The sequence below is a fragment of the Sturnus vulgaris genome, chromosome 1 (assembly GCF_052056855.1).
Source record: "Sturnus vulgaris isolate bStuVul1 chromosome 1, bStuVul1.hap1, whole genome shotgun sequence".
Lineage (NCBI taxonomy): Eukaryota > Metazoa > Chordata > Aves > Passeriformes > Sturnidae > Sturnus > Sturnus vulgaris.
In genome coordinates this window covers 148,413,412-148,430,117 of record NC_142243.1, presented here as the reverse complement: position 1 = coordinate 148,430,117, position 16,706 = coordinate 148,413,412, and the positions used below count along the sequence as shown (strand labels likewise).

Genomic DNA, 16,706 nt, shown 5'->3' with positions numbered 1-16,706 from the left:
TATTGCCACATCATCCCCATTTGAAGGTAGAGAAATTGAGGCATGAAACAGTGAGCACTGGGGCTTTCAAACACCGCAAATCCCAGTCTAGACACTGAAATCCTCACTGAAATTTTCCAACTACTTGCATAGTTTTGCTTTCTAAGACTGCTGGAAATCTGTTGGGAAAATAAAGAGGTATTCAGAAGATTTGAATGAGACCTTCTGGTTTGGCCATGTCATCCTTGCCTTCAGCTTTCCATCAGTCCTGTTAGTGCAGAGCTTCAGCTGAGTAATACAGCTTGAGCCTGGGTGATCTAAGGGCAAATTTTAGGAACTGGAGGTCAAAAACCTTGCTCCCTGTTGTGCTGTGAGCTGCTGCAATGAGACCTGGAAATAGGGAATTAATCTTCCCACAGCTCCTACCCTTCTTAGTGGAACATCTTTCAGTGTCCAGTAGCACCAAGTCCCAGTTCTGGTGCAGCACAGCCCTGTCACAGACAGAAATGCTGAAAGGCAGCTGAGAGAGTGGGGAGGAACATGGGCTTCCCTCCAACATCCACAAATTGCAACGTCGTGTTAATGCATTCAAATTAATGCTCTTGTAGCTTCCTGGTGAGGACAAAAATATCTTGTGGTACAGGCACTTTCCCTTTTAGTGATGCCTCCAAAGAACAAATTCTTGACAGTCTGAAAGAATTAATTCACTTTTTGAGCAGAAAGGTCAGCTACAGGTGAAGGAGCTGCACTGAGACTATCTTTAAACTGCTCTGTCTCTGTCCTCCATGATGAATTGCTGGGAGCTCTTTCTCCAAGCCAGGATATATTTAGACTTTTTTTGATAGATCATTCTTCTAAGGGCAGACTGATTGGGCCAAGATAGAAGTGGCTCAGTTGTAATTCAGCCTGGAAGTAGATAGTGATCTGGCAAAATGGATCCTGATCTGCATCTCTTCCTCTGAGCTCTTCTTTTTGTCCAATTGCTGTCTTCTGTGCTGAACTCTGAGAAATCCAGGGCCATCAGGACCCAAAGGAACAAGAAAGTACCCAGAAAGACATTTAAATACATTTAAATCACTTGAATTGGTGGGATTCAAACTTCAAGAAGCTGCTGAACTGGAAGCTTATGCAAGCAATAGCAAAGTCTTGGGATGAGCTCTGGGCCCCAAAAACTCTGCCATGCAAGGGAAAATAATTTCTAAGACCTCACATTGTGGCATTAAGAGAAAGTGAAAACAGTTTGTTTGAATTTGTTTTTTTCCCCTATGAAATTGCAAAAGTGAGCTTGCAGTATTGTTCTGAAACTACAGAGAGATGCCTGAACACTGCTCCAGGAAAATGTCCCTACTAGGATCAAACATCAGCAATGGAAAGTCCCCATGGCAGAAAAGAGTGACCATCAGAACCCCCAGGATCTGAACTTGTCTTATATGTTCTACAAATAGGAAAATTATGTCTTTTTACCCTAATAGAGCAACAGCCAGCTTAGGTTACTAAAATCTTTGGCTGGAGCAGAGTAAAATGCGATTTCTGTGTAGCCAATCTAAATTTCTTGTGCCCTAGGGAGGCAGGCACAGCATCCTGAGCTTCATCTGCTTGAGCAGCACCCCTCAGCCTTCATCAGTCCTGGCTGGGTGCAGTTTGGGGTGTCTGAGGCTGTTAATGGTACAACTACACACACTACACACAAACATATGGAGAAAAAGAGACGCAGCACTGGAAAGGAATAAAAACTGTTCTGGCTGCTGTCAGGTTGCTGAATGCAGAGAAATGCCATAAAAACAGTCATTGCAAATTCAGCTGCATTAAAGGACCTCATGCAACTTCAGCAGTACTGTGAGCAACTTCAAGGCTCAGAAAGGACTATGGGAGCAATCTGACAGTTCAAAATGCTGCTTTTGGCCTTGGCCACTTTTCCAGTTTTTTACTTCTGGTTTGAACTGCTAAAAGGAAGGTTTGAACTGGTAAAACACACACTTCAAACCAATCTTCTAAAGAAAGTTTTTGACTCTGTCTAAGCTTCTGCAAAATAGGTAAAAGCCCTTCACTCAATTTTTTTTGTTATCATTTTCCTATTATTATGAGTTTGACAAAAAAATTCCCTCAGCTCAGCTTAAATTCCTATCAGCAATTCAAGAGTTTGAAACCATTCATCTCATAATGCTTTTGTTCTCATAGCTTTCTAGAAACATTTACCAAAGACTTCAACATCATAGTATACCTGGATATCACAAATGATCTTCTGCCCAAAAAAGAAGATCCAGCTGTAATTGAGTGTTCCTGAGTTTGATTTCAGTGTCCAAGAAAACAATCACAGAATCATAGAATTGTAGAAGGCTTTGTGCTGGAAAGGACCTTAAAATCTTCCACTTCCAACCTGTTGCCAAAGACAGGGACACTTTCCACCAGCCCAGGTTGCTCAGAGCCCCATCCAACCTCCAGCCATGGTCACAGCCCAGCATTGGCTGCTGTGAAAATGGGATGGGACAGCAGGATGAACATTCAGCCATACATGGAAGAAATATTTTGTCTTTTCATGAAAATGTGATAGACTAGAACTGATGTTTATGTTGGGAGCCCAGGAGGTTATGACACCCTCTTTAAAAAAGTGAAACTTTGCAACACTGAGTGTGAGTTCAGGCTGCCTAAAGATTCTGACAAATATGTGGCCTTGTTCCTGAACCTCAGTGATAAATGTACCAAATCTTCCCAGTTTAGAGGGTCACAGACCAGCAAACAGATGTCTGTCTGACTGGGAACAGCCTGTTCAGTCCCAGCTGCTCCCTGCTGCTGCCCTGGCTGCCCACACATGTTCTCAACATCTACCCCAAGGAGAGACTACTGCCCTGGTTTAAACCTTCCTGAAGCTGTGAGCATGAGGAACTGCTCAGATGCTAAAATCTCGAATAATTGTTTGCTCAGCCTTTTAACAACTTCTTGCCAAACAATTTTGTTGCTTTTATTTTGTTAAACTGAAATAGAATCAGATTTCAAAGTGTTTTTAGTGAGCAAAAAACTTGTTTCCCAAGCAAAAAAACTTCTCAGAATTTTTTTTTCCAAGAAAGAACAATAACAAAACAAAGAGCTTAACTTAGCATGTATTAATTAAAAATTGTTTTCGCTTTTTTTAATCAGGTCATCCATTCGAAAGAAAGCTCTGAGTGTCTTTAACTTACTGCTGAAGAATTTCCATAGGTTTATGTTCCTGTCAAAATTTTCAGGTGTCAGACTACTATTCCCCTTCCTAGGATGTGTCCATTCCTCAGTTAGCCCTGAAGTAAATTACTGATGAAATAAATGACAGCAAATTTGGGCACTGAGAGGAACCATCTGGTGGAGATGGGACTAACAGATGTGCTTTCACTGTCAGTGCCTCAGTCCACACACTTCAGAACTGCACTGCCATAGCCCTCCTTGCTCACCTGCTCATTAATAATGTAGCATGCCTGCTCTTGCTGTGCTAAGGGATCCCATTCATCATGCCAGACCCTGCACATTACCAGAAGTTTTAGTCCCAGAGCAGTAAAGCCCCAATGCTCCAGTGAACTGTGTGCATTGGCCTTGGAAGAAAATGAAACACAGGACCAAATCCTCAGGAACTGAGACAAACAACTGGTCCCTGGATGGTTCATGGAGTAATATTGATCATGGCCACACAGGGAATAGCAGGAAAAGAAAGCAAGATCTTTTAAGTGCTACACCTACATATTAATTTCCAATTCAGCTCTCCTCCTGAACAGATGAGAGCAAATCCTACTCCTTCCCACTCTGTCTTCTAGACACACAGTCCCTGTTCACACTTTCTTTTGGATTTTTCCTTATGAAATCAAGCAAAGCAATAATACGATTTAAGGAGCACATCCATGTTGTTGCTGCTCAGGTACCCTGGGCTCACCCAGACCCACATTTGCAATGGTCCAGCAAGGCTGACTGGATGGGTAGGCAGAAGGTTATTCCAAAGCAGGGCCTTGTGACTGTGTTGTCACAGCTAATTCCTAACCAGATCTGTGGAGCAACAGGAAAGATAATGGCAGTAGAAAAACACTGCTCTGATAGTACAGGGTCTCACATTGTTCTTGGTAGGAGGTGTGGACATTTGTTCTCCAGAAAACTGGGAAAAATATTTAATTTGAAAGATTCACTGTGCATCCCTTGCTCACTGAGCTGCAGGAATTGTGTAATACCTGGGAGCTGCAACAAAGGTTACAGTCACACCATAGTTTTTTGCCTGAAGTCAACTTTGGTACTGTGCAAGCTGATCAACATTCATCTTTGTGCAATAAAATACAGCTTTCTACAACTGATTATGAACCTTTCTCCTTCTGAACACTAGCACACAGAAGATGCAAATTATGAAACAGAAAGACAACATTTGAGAACAACAGAAGCTGTAGATTTCAGAGCATCATTCAAAGGGAACTTGTGCATTAGGGTGGGCCTGTTCAGCTGCAAACCGAGGGGAAAAAATGTCTTGAGCTCCTGGTATTGTGCAGGTCACTGTTGCTTTCAGCATGGAGAGACTGCATGGGCTGGAGAGCTGTGCCTGCCTGTGCAGGAAATGTCCATCCTGAGACAAGTCACCTAAAAGCTGGGGTAAGTGTGGTGTGGACTTGGGGATTTGCTGCAGTGTTCAGAAAGCCCTGGAGGAGCTGCTTGTCAGAGACGGCTTCTGATGGGAGAGGGAAGTGTTCTCTTGGAAATGAGTGGGCAAGGAAAAGGAGGCTGGAAATAGATTTTCAGTTTTGTATTTGTGAAGACAGAAGTTGTCCTAAGACAGGGCAATTTCTTCCTCTATTTGGGGAAGCGATAAGTGGCATCTTTGGAATGACTGGTGAGAAATCTTGCAGTTACCAAAGGCAGTGTAAAGAAACTTGCCTTTAAGATCACAGCCAGAACTGGGATGTTCTCCTCCAAGGGCTGAATTTGAAATGGGCATGGGATACCTGTAGAAACCAGAGCTGGGTTCCACGTGTGAAGGACTGCTAGCTGTAAATCATAGTGTAGTTCTGGGCTAAATTCCTTGAAATTAAAATATGTGTCAGGTACTTCAGCCAATCCTTTGGGAAACTGGGTGTTCAGAAGCAAGAAATTAGGTAATATTTTAATGGGAATCTCCAGACTACTCAAAAGCCATCTGGACATGATCCTGAGCTGTTGGTGGCCCTGTAAGAGGAGGAGGGGTGGACCATGTGACCTCCAGCATCCTTTCCAACCTCAATCACTCCTTTAGTCTGTGATGTTGTGAATATCTGAAGACTTATTCCACTGAGGTTCTTAGGATTCTCCTGGAACAGGACTGTTGAGTGTTGTAAAGCAGATTGTACCATGAGGGCTTGCCAGACAACGTCACTATTTCAGTGTGTGTGATGCTTCAAACAACCACTAACAGTCCCACCCAGAGCTGGTGGTGAAGTTGTACCAGTTATCCAAACCTCTTCATATTTTACCATCAGTGATGGAGCCCAAGCCATGGAGAAACACAATTCTGGCACACAAGACACTCTAAGCAAAGGCTTTTCTATCTTCCTCCAGTAAAAAGGATTTGACTGAGGAATTTGCAGTGGATCCATTTATAGCAATTTAAAACTGATATTCAGAGATTTCTGCTTTATGTAGTCACTGCTCCTTCCTCTTTTCTACTTCAAATTGTGTCACATGGCCTTTCTTATTCTGCAGAAAATGGGAAACATTGGATAAATATTTCTAGAAAATACCTAAGAGGTACTGGTTTGCTGAGCCTGGCTGCTTCCTCCTATGAAAACAGGCAGCATAAAGGAAACCAATGGTAAATTTCTGGCTAGATCCATTGTTGCAAGCATGACTTCTGCAGATCTGAAGGCAAAGGAGGAATTTGATGGGAGCCCCTTGTAAAAGCAGTCACAGGCTGCACCTTTAGTAACTCTGTAGTGACTGATGTTGAATCTATAGCACGATCAGATTTCTACTAATGACATTCCAACTGATTGTTTTGATTCAATTAAGAGACCCAGTTTGGCAGTGAGATACAATACTATCTTAGTCACACAATGGAACCTTAAAAATTATCTGAAATGAAATGAAGAAATCATTGGAGTCAGTAATGATTTCAGTACATATTCCTCAGAGCTGCCATCTGTAATGATAAGAGTTCAAATGACAGGATTTTGGGTTGATTGTGTGATGTCCCAACACCTGGAAGGGAGACTCACACCTTACTTTCATTCACTCATAGTCAGGAGGGAAAGTGAGAAATTCTAAGAGGCTCAGAAAAAGTAATGAAACATGAGACTAAGTAAGTGAGAGATATGAGAGACTCATGATGACCCGTCTTTATCTGATTTGCTTTCCTTCACTGAAGAATTTTTTTTCAGACGGCTCTTTGACTTTTAATGATTTAGTGCTGCCCTGCCTTGTGTGCTACAGGGCCATGCCTGAAAATGAATCATGATAAGGTAGATTCAACCATGTGAAAGGGTTAAACTCACTGGGTTGAGAAATGAAAACGTTTTGGTTGAGTAGTTTTTTCAAGAAAGTCAAGGGCTGGGATGGTCAGAGCTCAGCATAGATGGAAACCCAAGGTTTGGAGGTACTGATGCAATGTATGAACCTTGCTGGCTGAAATTCTTCTTTCTGTCTCAAAAACAAGGACTGTGCAAAATGATGGGACAAGATTATGGATGCACACATATATTGTGACGGTGACAGTAAGGGGAGTATGAGTGAATTATGGATGCTCTTTTGATTGGTTTTCAACGATCTTTTAATGGCATTAAGACAGTGTGAAGTTACAATGTATTGATTTTCTTTTGCCCATGCAGTAATTTGCAGCGGTGGAGATTTATTTTCCACTTTATGTTTTCCATGAAGTTGGCAGGCAGCAAGGCCAATGGCAGCTGGCAGTTGATCTCCCATTCCTATGGATGCTCTTGTGCTCTGAGGATGTGAGTGCCAGGGAACTCGATGCTTAGGGAGACCAAAGTTGGCATGGGGGATTTCTGTGGCCTCATTCCCACACTGGCATACAGGGATGTTTTCTGCTGGGCCAAAGCTGCTGAGGTTGCAAACCAGAGAACACTTGCCCTGCTAGCTCTTGGACCAGGGCACCTGTTTTGGCAAGTCTTTCCATCAAGTGAGCACTGTGAAGGTATTTTACAGTTGCTGTTTTATTTTGTTGGATGTTCTTTTTTCTTTTAATGAATTTATCCACTTTGGGACCAGTAGCATCAGCCCTACAGTTATTTTGATTCTGAACATACAGCTAGTATAGACTCTGGCTTCATGTGCAGTCTGGGGAAGGAAGAACTGCCTGTCATAGCTATCTTTTATTTTTCTGCACAGCTTTGAGATTTCATGGACATGTCAACCACTCTTCCACGACCAGATTTAGGATCAGACACTGATCTCAGTCTCCCCAATATGACTGTTGTGTGCCCGACCTGGTTTCGTGAAGTTCGTGCAATGATCTGGATGCCAGTGTGGCATTTTTATCAGTTTGACCACCTGCTGATCACAGAACGTTAAACAAGTTAAACTAAGCTATAGATTTAAAAAATAAAGATCAAACCTGCAACTCTGACTTTAGACCAAGTCCAAGAGTGTTTCATGCTTCGCTAGTCTATTCTTTCTTGTTCCAACTAACTATTCTTTTTGGGCTACACTTTGGGTTAGTTTAAGCCACATCTTAAGATTCCTTCAATGTTAATCCTTAAGAAACAAACCCTTAAAAAAGTTTGACATACAGCTGTAAGGAAGAAGGAGGACGTGGACACACAAAGAGGGGAGGGGAAATGTTGCTGAACACAGAAGTCACAGTACAAGATTCAGGCTGGGTGTTTGAACAATGCATCTGAGACAGCACAGTCTATGTTTGGGTTAGTCACCTTCCAAATTAGCCCCCACGGAGTTTCAGGTCTCTTCTAAAGCCAGGCTGCTCCTGCTGCCTGAATTATCTGGGCTATCAGTGCTGTACTTGCAGTGTTTCATTTGGCATTCAGCAGTAGGGGCTTCCAGACCATGCTCAGTCACACTGGTAGATTTTGTGGGCATCCAAGTAGTGAGTTTTAACAAAATGATTAAAAGCGAGATAGGTTTGTGTGTGAATGGAGTCCTCCTTAAAGCTTTTGGAGATTCCAAGGAAAGAACACAAGGATGCTTGATGAAGCTTACACCAAATATTGAGAGGAAGTTGGTGTAAAAATGGGATTAGTTCTTGTCACCCTAAATTAGAAACTTGAAGCCTTGAAGTACTGCAAAAATTTTGCTTGATAAGATAGAGGAGCCAGAAGAAGGATAGAAAAGGGCAAAAAAATTCAAGATCAGTGCTTACACTGAAACTGAGATCCCACTTACTTCCATGGTTATACAACTTAACCCTCCATGCACTGGGTCTTGCTCCATATACAAGACTCCTGAGTCAAGAGATCCTCAAGCTTCAGATCTCATCTGAAATAATCCCTGTGATTCTGCTCTTCACCTTTCTCAAAAGATGCCCTACTAGAGCAGGACATGACATTTTAATGACAGTTTTACTCACAGTGTAGACAATGTTGCATTCTATTCCTGGTTCCTAGATCACCTGAGCATTTTTTCAAGTAACAAATCTCTGTTCCTCTGTCACCAGAGCTCATGAGCACCTGTTTTCCATTTTGCCCCTAAAGTCTTTTGCACAGTAACTGGTTTTCCACTTGCTGTTTCTTCCTAGATGTTCCATCTGAGTGTTTATGTGGCTCTACCAGAATACACTCTGTGTGTTAATGTGATGTTTACCAAGCACTCCTGTGCTTTGTCATTCACAAGAATCCAGATGACCTATGAAAAAGCCAAGATAAAGCCATATTATCTTGGCCAACAGATACAATCCTGTTTTCCTCTGATTTTAGGCTATAACCTTTTTGACTGAACCAGTTTTCTGTTTGAAGAGGGCCAGCATAACCTACTGGGAGATGCTTATCAGTGATCCCTCCACGCATTCCTGTCAGAGTCTGTCACAGCCTCCTGGCTGCCAGCTCCAGCTCGGCAGAAGCACTTGCTTTTGATTACAGAGATCTCCAGTGTCAGCCAAGGAGGTGGATATCAAACCTGAGCATGCTGGGTGCTGCCAGCAACACTTCATAAATTATAGTAATGGAGTGTAATTGCTCATTAAGCCAAATCACAGCCTGGAGCCCTCCCTCCATCTGGCCAAACTCCCCCAACAGCAGTGGGAGCTTTGCCAGCAGGTGTGCAATAGGGCTGTGGTCCCAAGCAGTGGTACCACCAATGGGGCAGTGTGGCACCACTACTGGGGGCAGATTCAGGTCCCTTCGAAACTGTTGTGTTTCTTTTAGATTGATTTAGAAGGCTTTAGCCAACCTCCCTTGCTTTATGCTGCTCAGCCAGTATGGCTACATCTGCGCAGCAGTTATCCCAGATGGAATATGGAGGAGGAGAATTCCTGACACTGGGCTGTGGGATTTTAATTTTAGAGAATTGATGGAAACTCTTTCCTGTTGGGTCTCAAGTGGTGGTTTGTATGGGTGTGATTTGAGGCTTGAAAATGTCTCAGAAGCCTGCAACTGAAAAACCCCAACATATAATTGATATTGAAGTGTTGTCCCTGGTGTAAGTGTTATAAAAGCCAAACAAGCTGGTGTGCCTTCCTATTAATCACCTATTGCTATCTGACATTGGTGCAACCCTTTGCAAGTGAAAATAATTTACTGTCTCCCCCCATGAAAATTATTTACCATCCCCATTTCGGTTTGAACATTTACGGTTGTGGTTCAAAGCTGTGATGAATTGTTTAGCTATAAATTGTCTTTCCTCTCCCCTTCTCCTCCCACCTCTTCCTGATGTAACACTAGGATGAAGGTTAAGGCATAGGGTGTTTTCTGAAGCGAGTGCTCCATTCTCAGTGCCCCATACATCCTCGCTAATGCTTATAGCTCCCCTGTGGCATTGGGAAGTGTAATCGCTATTGTACTGAGGTAGAACAGGAGCTGGAGAGAGATAAATGGCCTAGTTATCAAAACTTCCTAGCCTCCCACAGCCCTCCTTGGGAATACAGCTATAAATGACATTCAAATGATGCTGATAGATGTGAGCTGAGCAGGCAGCAGAACTCGTGCAGTCCTGGTGCTGAGCCCAGGCAGATCCTTCTTGCTGATAATGTCAGGAGACCTGAGCATCCCAACACTGGCTGCTGACACGGGAGGCATGTGCATGAGATGCACTCTGTCTGCTCTCACCGGCTTGTAGACAAATCCCTGGGGGCTGCAAAGGTTCAAAATCAGATGGTGACTGAGACACATTAATGCTGGAGCTTGCGGAGCTGCAAGAATAAGTATTTTTTATTCTTTGGCACAGAATTTGCTCAATTTAGACCCTTAGAGGGTGGAAATATGGGAGGGAAAACAGCCCTTCTTCCATCCAGCTCTGCAATGACAAAAGTGTGGCTTTTGAGTGACCTGGGATTGTCTGGTGCAAAGTAGTATATGGTCTGTGGTGGGTCCAGAAACCACCTCCAGCAGCTCCCTTTGCTCCTGTTGTCCTTCCTGGTGTGTGAAACAGGGGAAGGACTGCTCAGATCATCAATCCCTCAGGAATGGAACAGGAGCAGATAGAGTAGGTGGCAAATCTGCTTCTGAGTCTGGAAGGGCTTTTGGGTGTTTTGGCATCTCTTTAAGAGATACCAGGAAAACTCCCCCATCTGAAGGAGGAGAACCTCCCATGAAAACAACCAGCAACCTGTAAGGCATTTTATTTTATTTTATTTTATTTTATTTTATTTTATTTTATTTTATTTTATTTTATTTTATTTTATTTTATTTTATATATCATTTTATAGTCCATTTTATAATTTATTTAATTTTATTTCATTTTATTTGATTTTTAGACCCTTTCTATCTTCCCAAGGTGTAGCTATGCGAACGCTCAGCCCTGAAGGCAGGTTTTTACACGAGAGCAGCGCTCAGAGAGGATGTTTCTAGCGCGTTGTGGAAGAAATCCGAGGGCACCAAAGGTGAAAGGCACACAAAAGCTTCTCTCTTCCCTTCTTCCTTACAGCCAAGAGACTGAAAGGAACAGGGTCCGGGGCTGTTGATCACATCCCGTCAGGTTTTAGGTCCGAGGAGTGGACCAGGGTGCGGGTTCCCATGGCAAAGCGGAGAGAGGGGAGCTCTGGGGTCCCACGGGTCGGGCGGAGCGAACCCCCCGGTTCTGCAGCCGGGCTCGGGACCGGAGCCGCTCCCTGAGGAGCCAGCCGGGAGGGGACAGGAGCAGCATCTCCCGAGAGAGCCGCGCAAAAAGGCGCTCCCCGGCGGGGCCGGGGCTGCCCGGCCGAGCTGCCCCAGCCCCGGTCGGCGGGCGGAGGCTCGGGCTGGGCTCGGAGCGATCCGCAGCGGCAGCCAGCGCCTCCAGCCGCCCACTCGCCGCCTCTCCCGGCATCCTTCATCCCCATCCTCCGCTCCTTCCTGCTTCGGCGGTGGAAGCAGCCCCCCGCCGGGGGCCGGGAATGCCCTCCCCTCCTCTCCCTCCCTCCAGCCGCAGCGGGGGAGGGGGGCTGTGATGCTGCAGGGGGATCCCCGGGAGCCGAGCGGGGTCTCCCCTTCCGCCGGCTGCCGGGATCTCCCCGCTCGGCGCCGGCGGCCCCAGCGGCGGCTGCCGGGGGGTGGCAATCGGGGGGTGGGGGGACAGTGCCGTGGCCGGGGCCGGTGTCCCCCACCCCGTGCATGACAGCCGGGGCTGGGGGAGCAGGGGGCGGGCGCCCGGCTATTTGCTGGCTGCATACAATGGGCCACTCCCTAACGTGAGGGCTGGGGGGAGGCAGGAGCTGGGAGGAGGAGGAGGAGGAGGAGGAAGAGGAGGCGGGGGGGTGGGGGGGAGGGTGGGAAGGGGCTCGGGCATCGGGCTGGTAAATAAACTCCGCGATGATTCCCCTCCCTCGCGCCGGCCCAGGTGCGCGCCGCGCTCCTGCCCGCCCGCTGCCCGCCGGCGGGGGTGACCTGACGGGGATGTGACCGCTCCCCCTGCCCACCGCTGCTCACCCCCTCCCTCCGTATATATATATACTTATATATATATGCATACATTCACAGATGAATATATATATATAAATATATAGAGAAGTCATTTTGGGGGGAGGGGCGGGGAGCTCGGATCATGGCCCTGGGGCTCCCGGGGCTGCCGCCGCCGATCTGCAGCTCGCCTCCGGAGCCCGCCGGCGACCATGGGGCTGAAGGCGCGGCGCGGCGCGGCCGGCGGTAGCGCGGCCGGCGGGGCGGCGGCGGCGGCGGGGCGGCGAGCGGCGGCCGGCGGCGACCCCGAGCAGGGCTCGCTGGCCCTGGGCACCGGCGGCGACCGCGACGGGACGCTGCTGCTGGAGGGCGGCGGGAAGGAGGAGGGCGGCAAGCGGAGCCCGCCGGGACTGGGGCTGCTGGCGAAGACCCCCCTGAGCCGCCCGGTGAAGCGGAACCACGCCAGGTACCGCCGCATCCAAACTTTGATCTACGACGCCCTGGAACGACCCCGCGGCTGGGCGCTGCTCTATCACGCCTTCGTGTGAGTACGCGGAGCGCGGAGCGGGGCTCCCGAGGGGCTGCCCCGGGGGGCTGCGCCCGGGGCCGCCGTTTTGCTTTATCATTCTCGGTCTAAGGCGCTCCGGGGGCTCGCTCCGGCGCCGGCTGTGTCTGGAGCAAGGCTCTGATACGGGGTGTGCTGCTGAGCGGCTTTATTTCTCTTATGTCGTCGGGTTTTCCAAAAGGAGCAGCTGCTTTTAACTCCGTGTTTCTGCCTTGCCCGTACCTCCACGTTGCCTTGGAGCGGCATTCCCGAGCCTGTGTGTCTGAGGCACTGGAAGAGGGATGCCAGAAAGACCAAGCTCTGAGCGGTTTTAAGGCTCGAAGTGCTTCAGGGGAACGCGGCCAGTTCGGCTCAGCCTGGAGCGTGAGGTTCAACTCGCTATTACAGACCGCGAGTGAACCGAGTCCTTCCGTAGCTAAAAGCGTCAAATGAAAACCATCGGGTTTCGGTCCGATAAGCATCACCCCGCAGTGCATGAAACCCGAGCATTGCAGCGCTGTCAACCAGAAAGTTACACTGACCACAAGTGAACCGAGAGGAAATAAACTCGTTTTATGACCCATAGGTGACAAGTCAAGAGAATGACAACTGGTTTGCATTCCTAAAAATTCTATTGCCTTAAGTTTTCATAAAGAATATAGAAAAGATCAGTCTGCGAATATCACAGAATGGAGTTGGCAGTCCTATCAAAATAAATGTGTGTTTTAGTGTTGTGAATGTGTTTGAAAAGCCGGGGGTGATGGTGGTACTGTTTCTCTTTGGCACTATAAGGTGTATAGAGCTCTATGTGACAGAGGATTTTTGAAATTGGTTTATTTGCCAAAGACAAACAAAGCTCTCTAGGCTGCATGGTTTATGAGCCTGGAGCTGGATCTCAGGAAGTCCTGATCATTGGCATAGTCCTTGCACCTGCAAATAAACAACTTGAATGTAGGGCTGTGATTTTACCTTCAGGCACATTTTTATTGATGTTCGCAGTGATTTAGCCCTGAGCAAGAATTAAAAGGCAACCTTCACTACCAGAGTGCTGCTTGTGTACCACTTATTCATTGCTGCTCCCCTCTTTCCAGTGTTTATTCATAAAGTACATCATGGGACTCAGGTCCTGTCTTCCAGTTTAAAATCTGAAACTGTGGAAACTGGATGCTGTGACACTTTTTCAGTCCTTTCACCTTTTTGCCATAGGAAAACTCGTGCTAGCAGGCAGGGAATGACAGCACTTGAAGTGTGTTTTGCTGGGAAGGCTCTTTGGTCTGGAGCTTGCTGTTGTGTTCAGTATTGCATAATGCTGCTTCTGGCTGGGGAGACAGAGGGGCACCCCTTTCATCCTGCCTTGGCCAACCCACACACATCAGTGAGGCTTTAGCACACAGCAGAGCATTCCAAGCAGTTTGCACCCCTCTGGGTCAAATTTGTGTTCAGGCTCCTGTCTGAATATAAGCAATAGGACAATTGATGTGTCTGGAGTGGCTCAGGTGAGCTGAGAGATTCACAGTTATTTGCAGTGGTATAAGAATTTCCAAGTTACAGCATTCATTTTAAATAACTCTCTAGATGTGTGGTTGACCTTAAGATACTTATGCAATATGGATCACCGAATGGAAAAAAAATAATGATTTTTGTAAGATTTGATCCTTCTTAGGAGTGGACCTGACACTGTGTGGTCAACTTCTCTTTGATGACTACTCAGTCCTGTAAAACTGAAATGTCAGTCTGACTCAGAAAAGTCAGCAACAGTCTTGTGAAAACCATCAGTGCCAAATTCAATATTAATGAAAATTAAACAAAACAAAACACTTCTAGAAGTCTTTATCCTTAAAGGAAGTAAAATGCACAAGTCTGTCAGCCCAGATAGTCCATCCCTTCCCAGGACATCTAGAGGATCAAGTTGGCCCCACTGAGTTTCTGTTCAGTCTCAGCTCCCTCTGAACTCAGTCGAAGTTGTGGGGTTTTACCTCACTGTAGGATCCAACCCTACAAAAGGGATCTGCTGAGAGTGATGGAAGAGTGTGCTGAGATGTGGCTGACAGGCTTCAGAGCTTGTTCCTGCCACTGGAGAAGGAAGACCTACTTGAGAGCAGGAGCTGTGGGGAAGCAGCATCTAAGTTGATACCCAAAGTCTTTATTCTTGCCTTCAAATAAATTGTCTTTTAACCTTTTTTTCCTTCTTTAAAGGAGTCTCTGTCATTTGGAGGTGCTGCTGTGACACGGAGTAGTTCCATCCCAGCAGTCCCCCAGTGCTTCTTTTCACACTAGAACAGTTTACACTTTTCCTTGGGAAGGCGAGAGATTGCCAATCTTCCCATAAAAATCTATAAATTTGATCTTGTTTTAATTTTCAAGAAAAGTCTCATTTATGTTACCTTAATGGCATATTACACTTTGTCTCATCTTCTGAGTAACTTTGCAGTAAGTGCCATGCACCCAAAATTAACCAGTAAGATTGTTGCCATCAAATACAAATAACTAGAGAATAAACAGCTGAGGGCCAGAAGGGATTTCAGGATGGTTGGGTGTGATGAATTCCTTATAGATCCAAGCATTCAGAAGTGTTTAACGAAGAGATGATGCAAAGCACTCCAGTACTGTGTATATCCCAGGGTTTGGGAGGCAGGCAGCTGCTGATGAAAGAGGGTTGCAACTTTTCAAGACATGCTGAGGGTGTTGTGTGAGGGGCAGGAAGGGGCTCTGACAAGGTCTTTGTGAAAGCTTTGGATGCCACAACTTTTGAAAGGATGATACAGATGGGATCCTGTTAAATCATACAGAGATGCACATATGGCTGCAGAGGGGTCACGATCCTGTGTGGATCTCACTGCTGTGATGTGCACATAAATAAGGCTGAGCACTGCCTCTAATAAACACTCACTTTAGTTGGCATTGGGTGTTCTGAAATGATTCAGTCTAATGAAGTAATTCAAGGAGAACTCATAAATGGGATCAAGTCCTGCCAAGCCCTAGGGACAGAGATGCAGTTGAGAAAGGGAGTAATTCCTGATGGCAATTTTAGCATCCAGCTTTCACTGGCAGTAATTAAGGGAAAGTGTTGTGAGATACTTTGTGATTCTTCCTTCTCCTTTGTTCTGCACTGGTGAATTTGTCTAAGCCTATCCTTGGGGATTTGGTCCCTAAAGAAGCTGGCTCTATTTCCTTCACCATCTGAAAACATTTGTTGTCTGGTAGCTCTACTAGACAAAAGATTTATCTATCACCCATGATGTTCCCCTTTGCTGGGTCACCAGGGTTCATGGCAGTCTTTGCAATATGGCAATGTCTTAGTGGTCCTACTTGATAAGAAAAAATTGTTTTTCCCATGGAAAATTTCGTATCTGTAAAGCTAAACTCTAGCTGTACATCTTCAGAATGAAATGAAATGAAATGAAATAAAATGAAATAAAATAAAATAAAATAAAATAAAATAAAATAACCTGAGATTTTGAGATATTTCTGAGATATTTCATCTGGAAATGTCACTTGGGAGTTGCAGGTCAGGCTACAGCCTATCCCTATTCTTTTCTGAGCTCATGTCACTGTAGGTACAGCTGATGTTCCCATGCTGTTCTGTATTTCCCTTTGTGTTAGGCAGTGCAATCTATTGTAGGATACCCCTGTAGTTGTGTCTCACAGGATATGTGCTGTGGCCAGGGAGACAGACTTAAGACCTGTCCGCCTCCACAAACCAGCCAAATTGCTTTATTTATGCACAGAAGCATTAATGAGTAGAATGAAAAATTGAAACAAGATTTTTATTTTTCCAGTGTTTTTTTAAGTTGTAAGCACAAAATATTTGGTGGATAAAGGACAGAGTCCAGAAAGGTAACGTAATACAGATTGTTTGGAATTGCAATTTGTGGAAAATTTTTAACCTGATTTAAAGAGAGGATGAAGAGAGGTAGCTAGGAGATATTCTCATTTTCATATCATCTTCTGAGACAACTTCAATCTTTACTTTCATGGAAAAATAAGACTAGGAAAGGTTTGGGATTATATACTTCTTTTTGGGAAATCTGCTGGTGTAGATCACCACGATGTACCTGCTGTTGTGAGGGGGAAGCCATGGGGAACATTAGAGAACCCTTCTCTATTTGCCATGCAATCTTCTTTCAGCATTGCTTAATACCTGGAATAAAAAGAGGAGGCAGAGTCATGCGATCTGTCAAATCAGCAGCATTTCTGGGAAGCACCGGCAA

The 16,706-nt window shown here is 45.6% G+C and overlaps 1 protein-coding gene across 3 annotated transcripts in view; it reads left to right on the top strand.

The window, feature by feature from the left end:
* The first annotated feature begins 12,163 nt into the window (after positions 1-12,163).
* KCNQ3 (potassium voltage-gated channel subfamily Q member 3) overlaps positions 12,164-16,706 on the top strand; it is a 193,119-nt gene continuing 188,576 nt past the window's right edge. For all 3 annotated transcript variants that reach the window (XM_088179406.1, XM_014882140.2, XM_088179403.1), the window contains exon 1: positions 12,164-12,495. In XM_088179406.1, coding sequence (XP_088035532.1) covers positions 12,164-12,495 — 332 coding nt within the window. The remainder of the gene's footprint in view (positions 12,496-16,706) is intronic.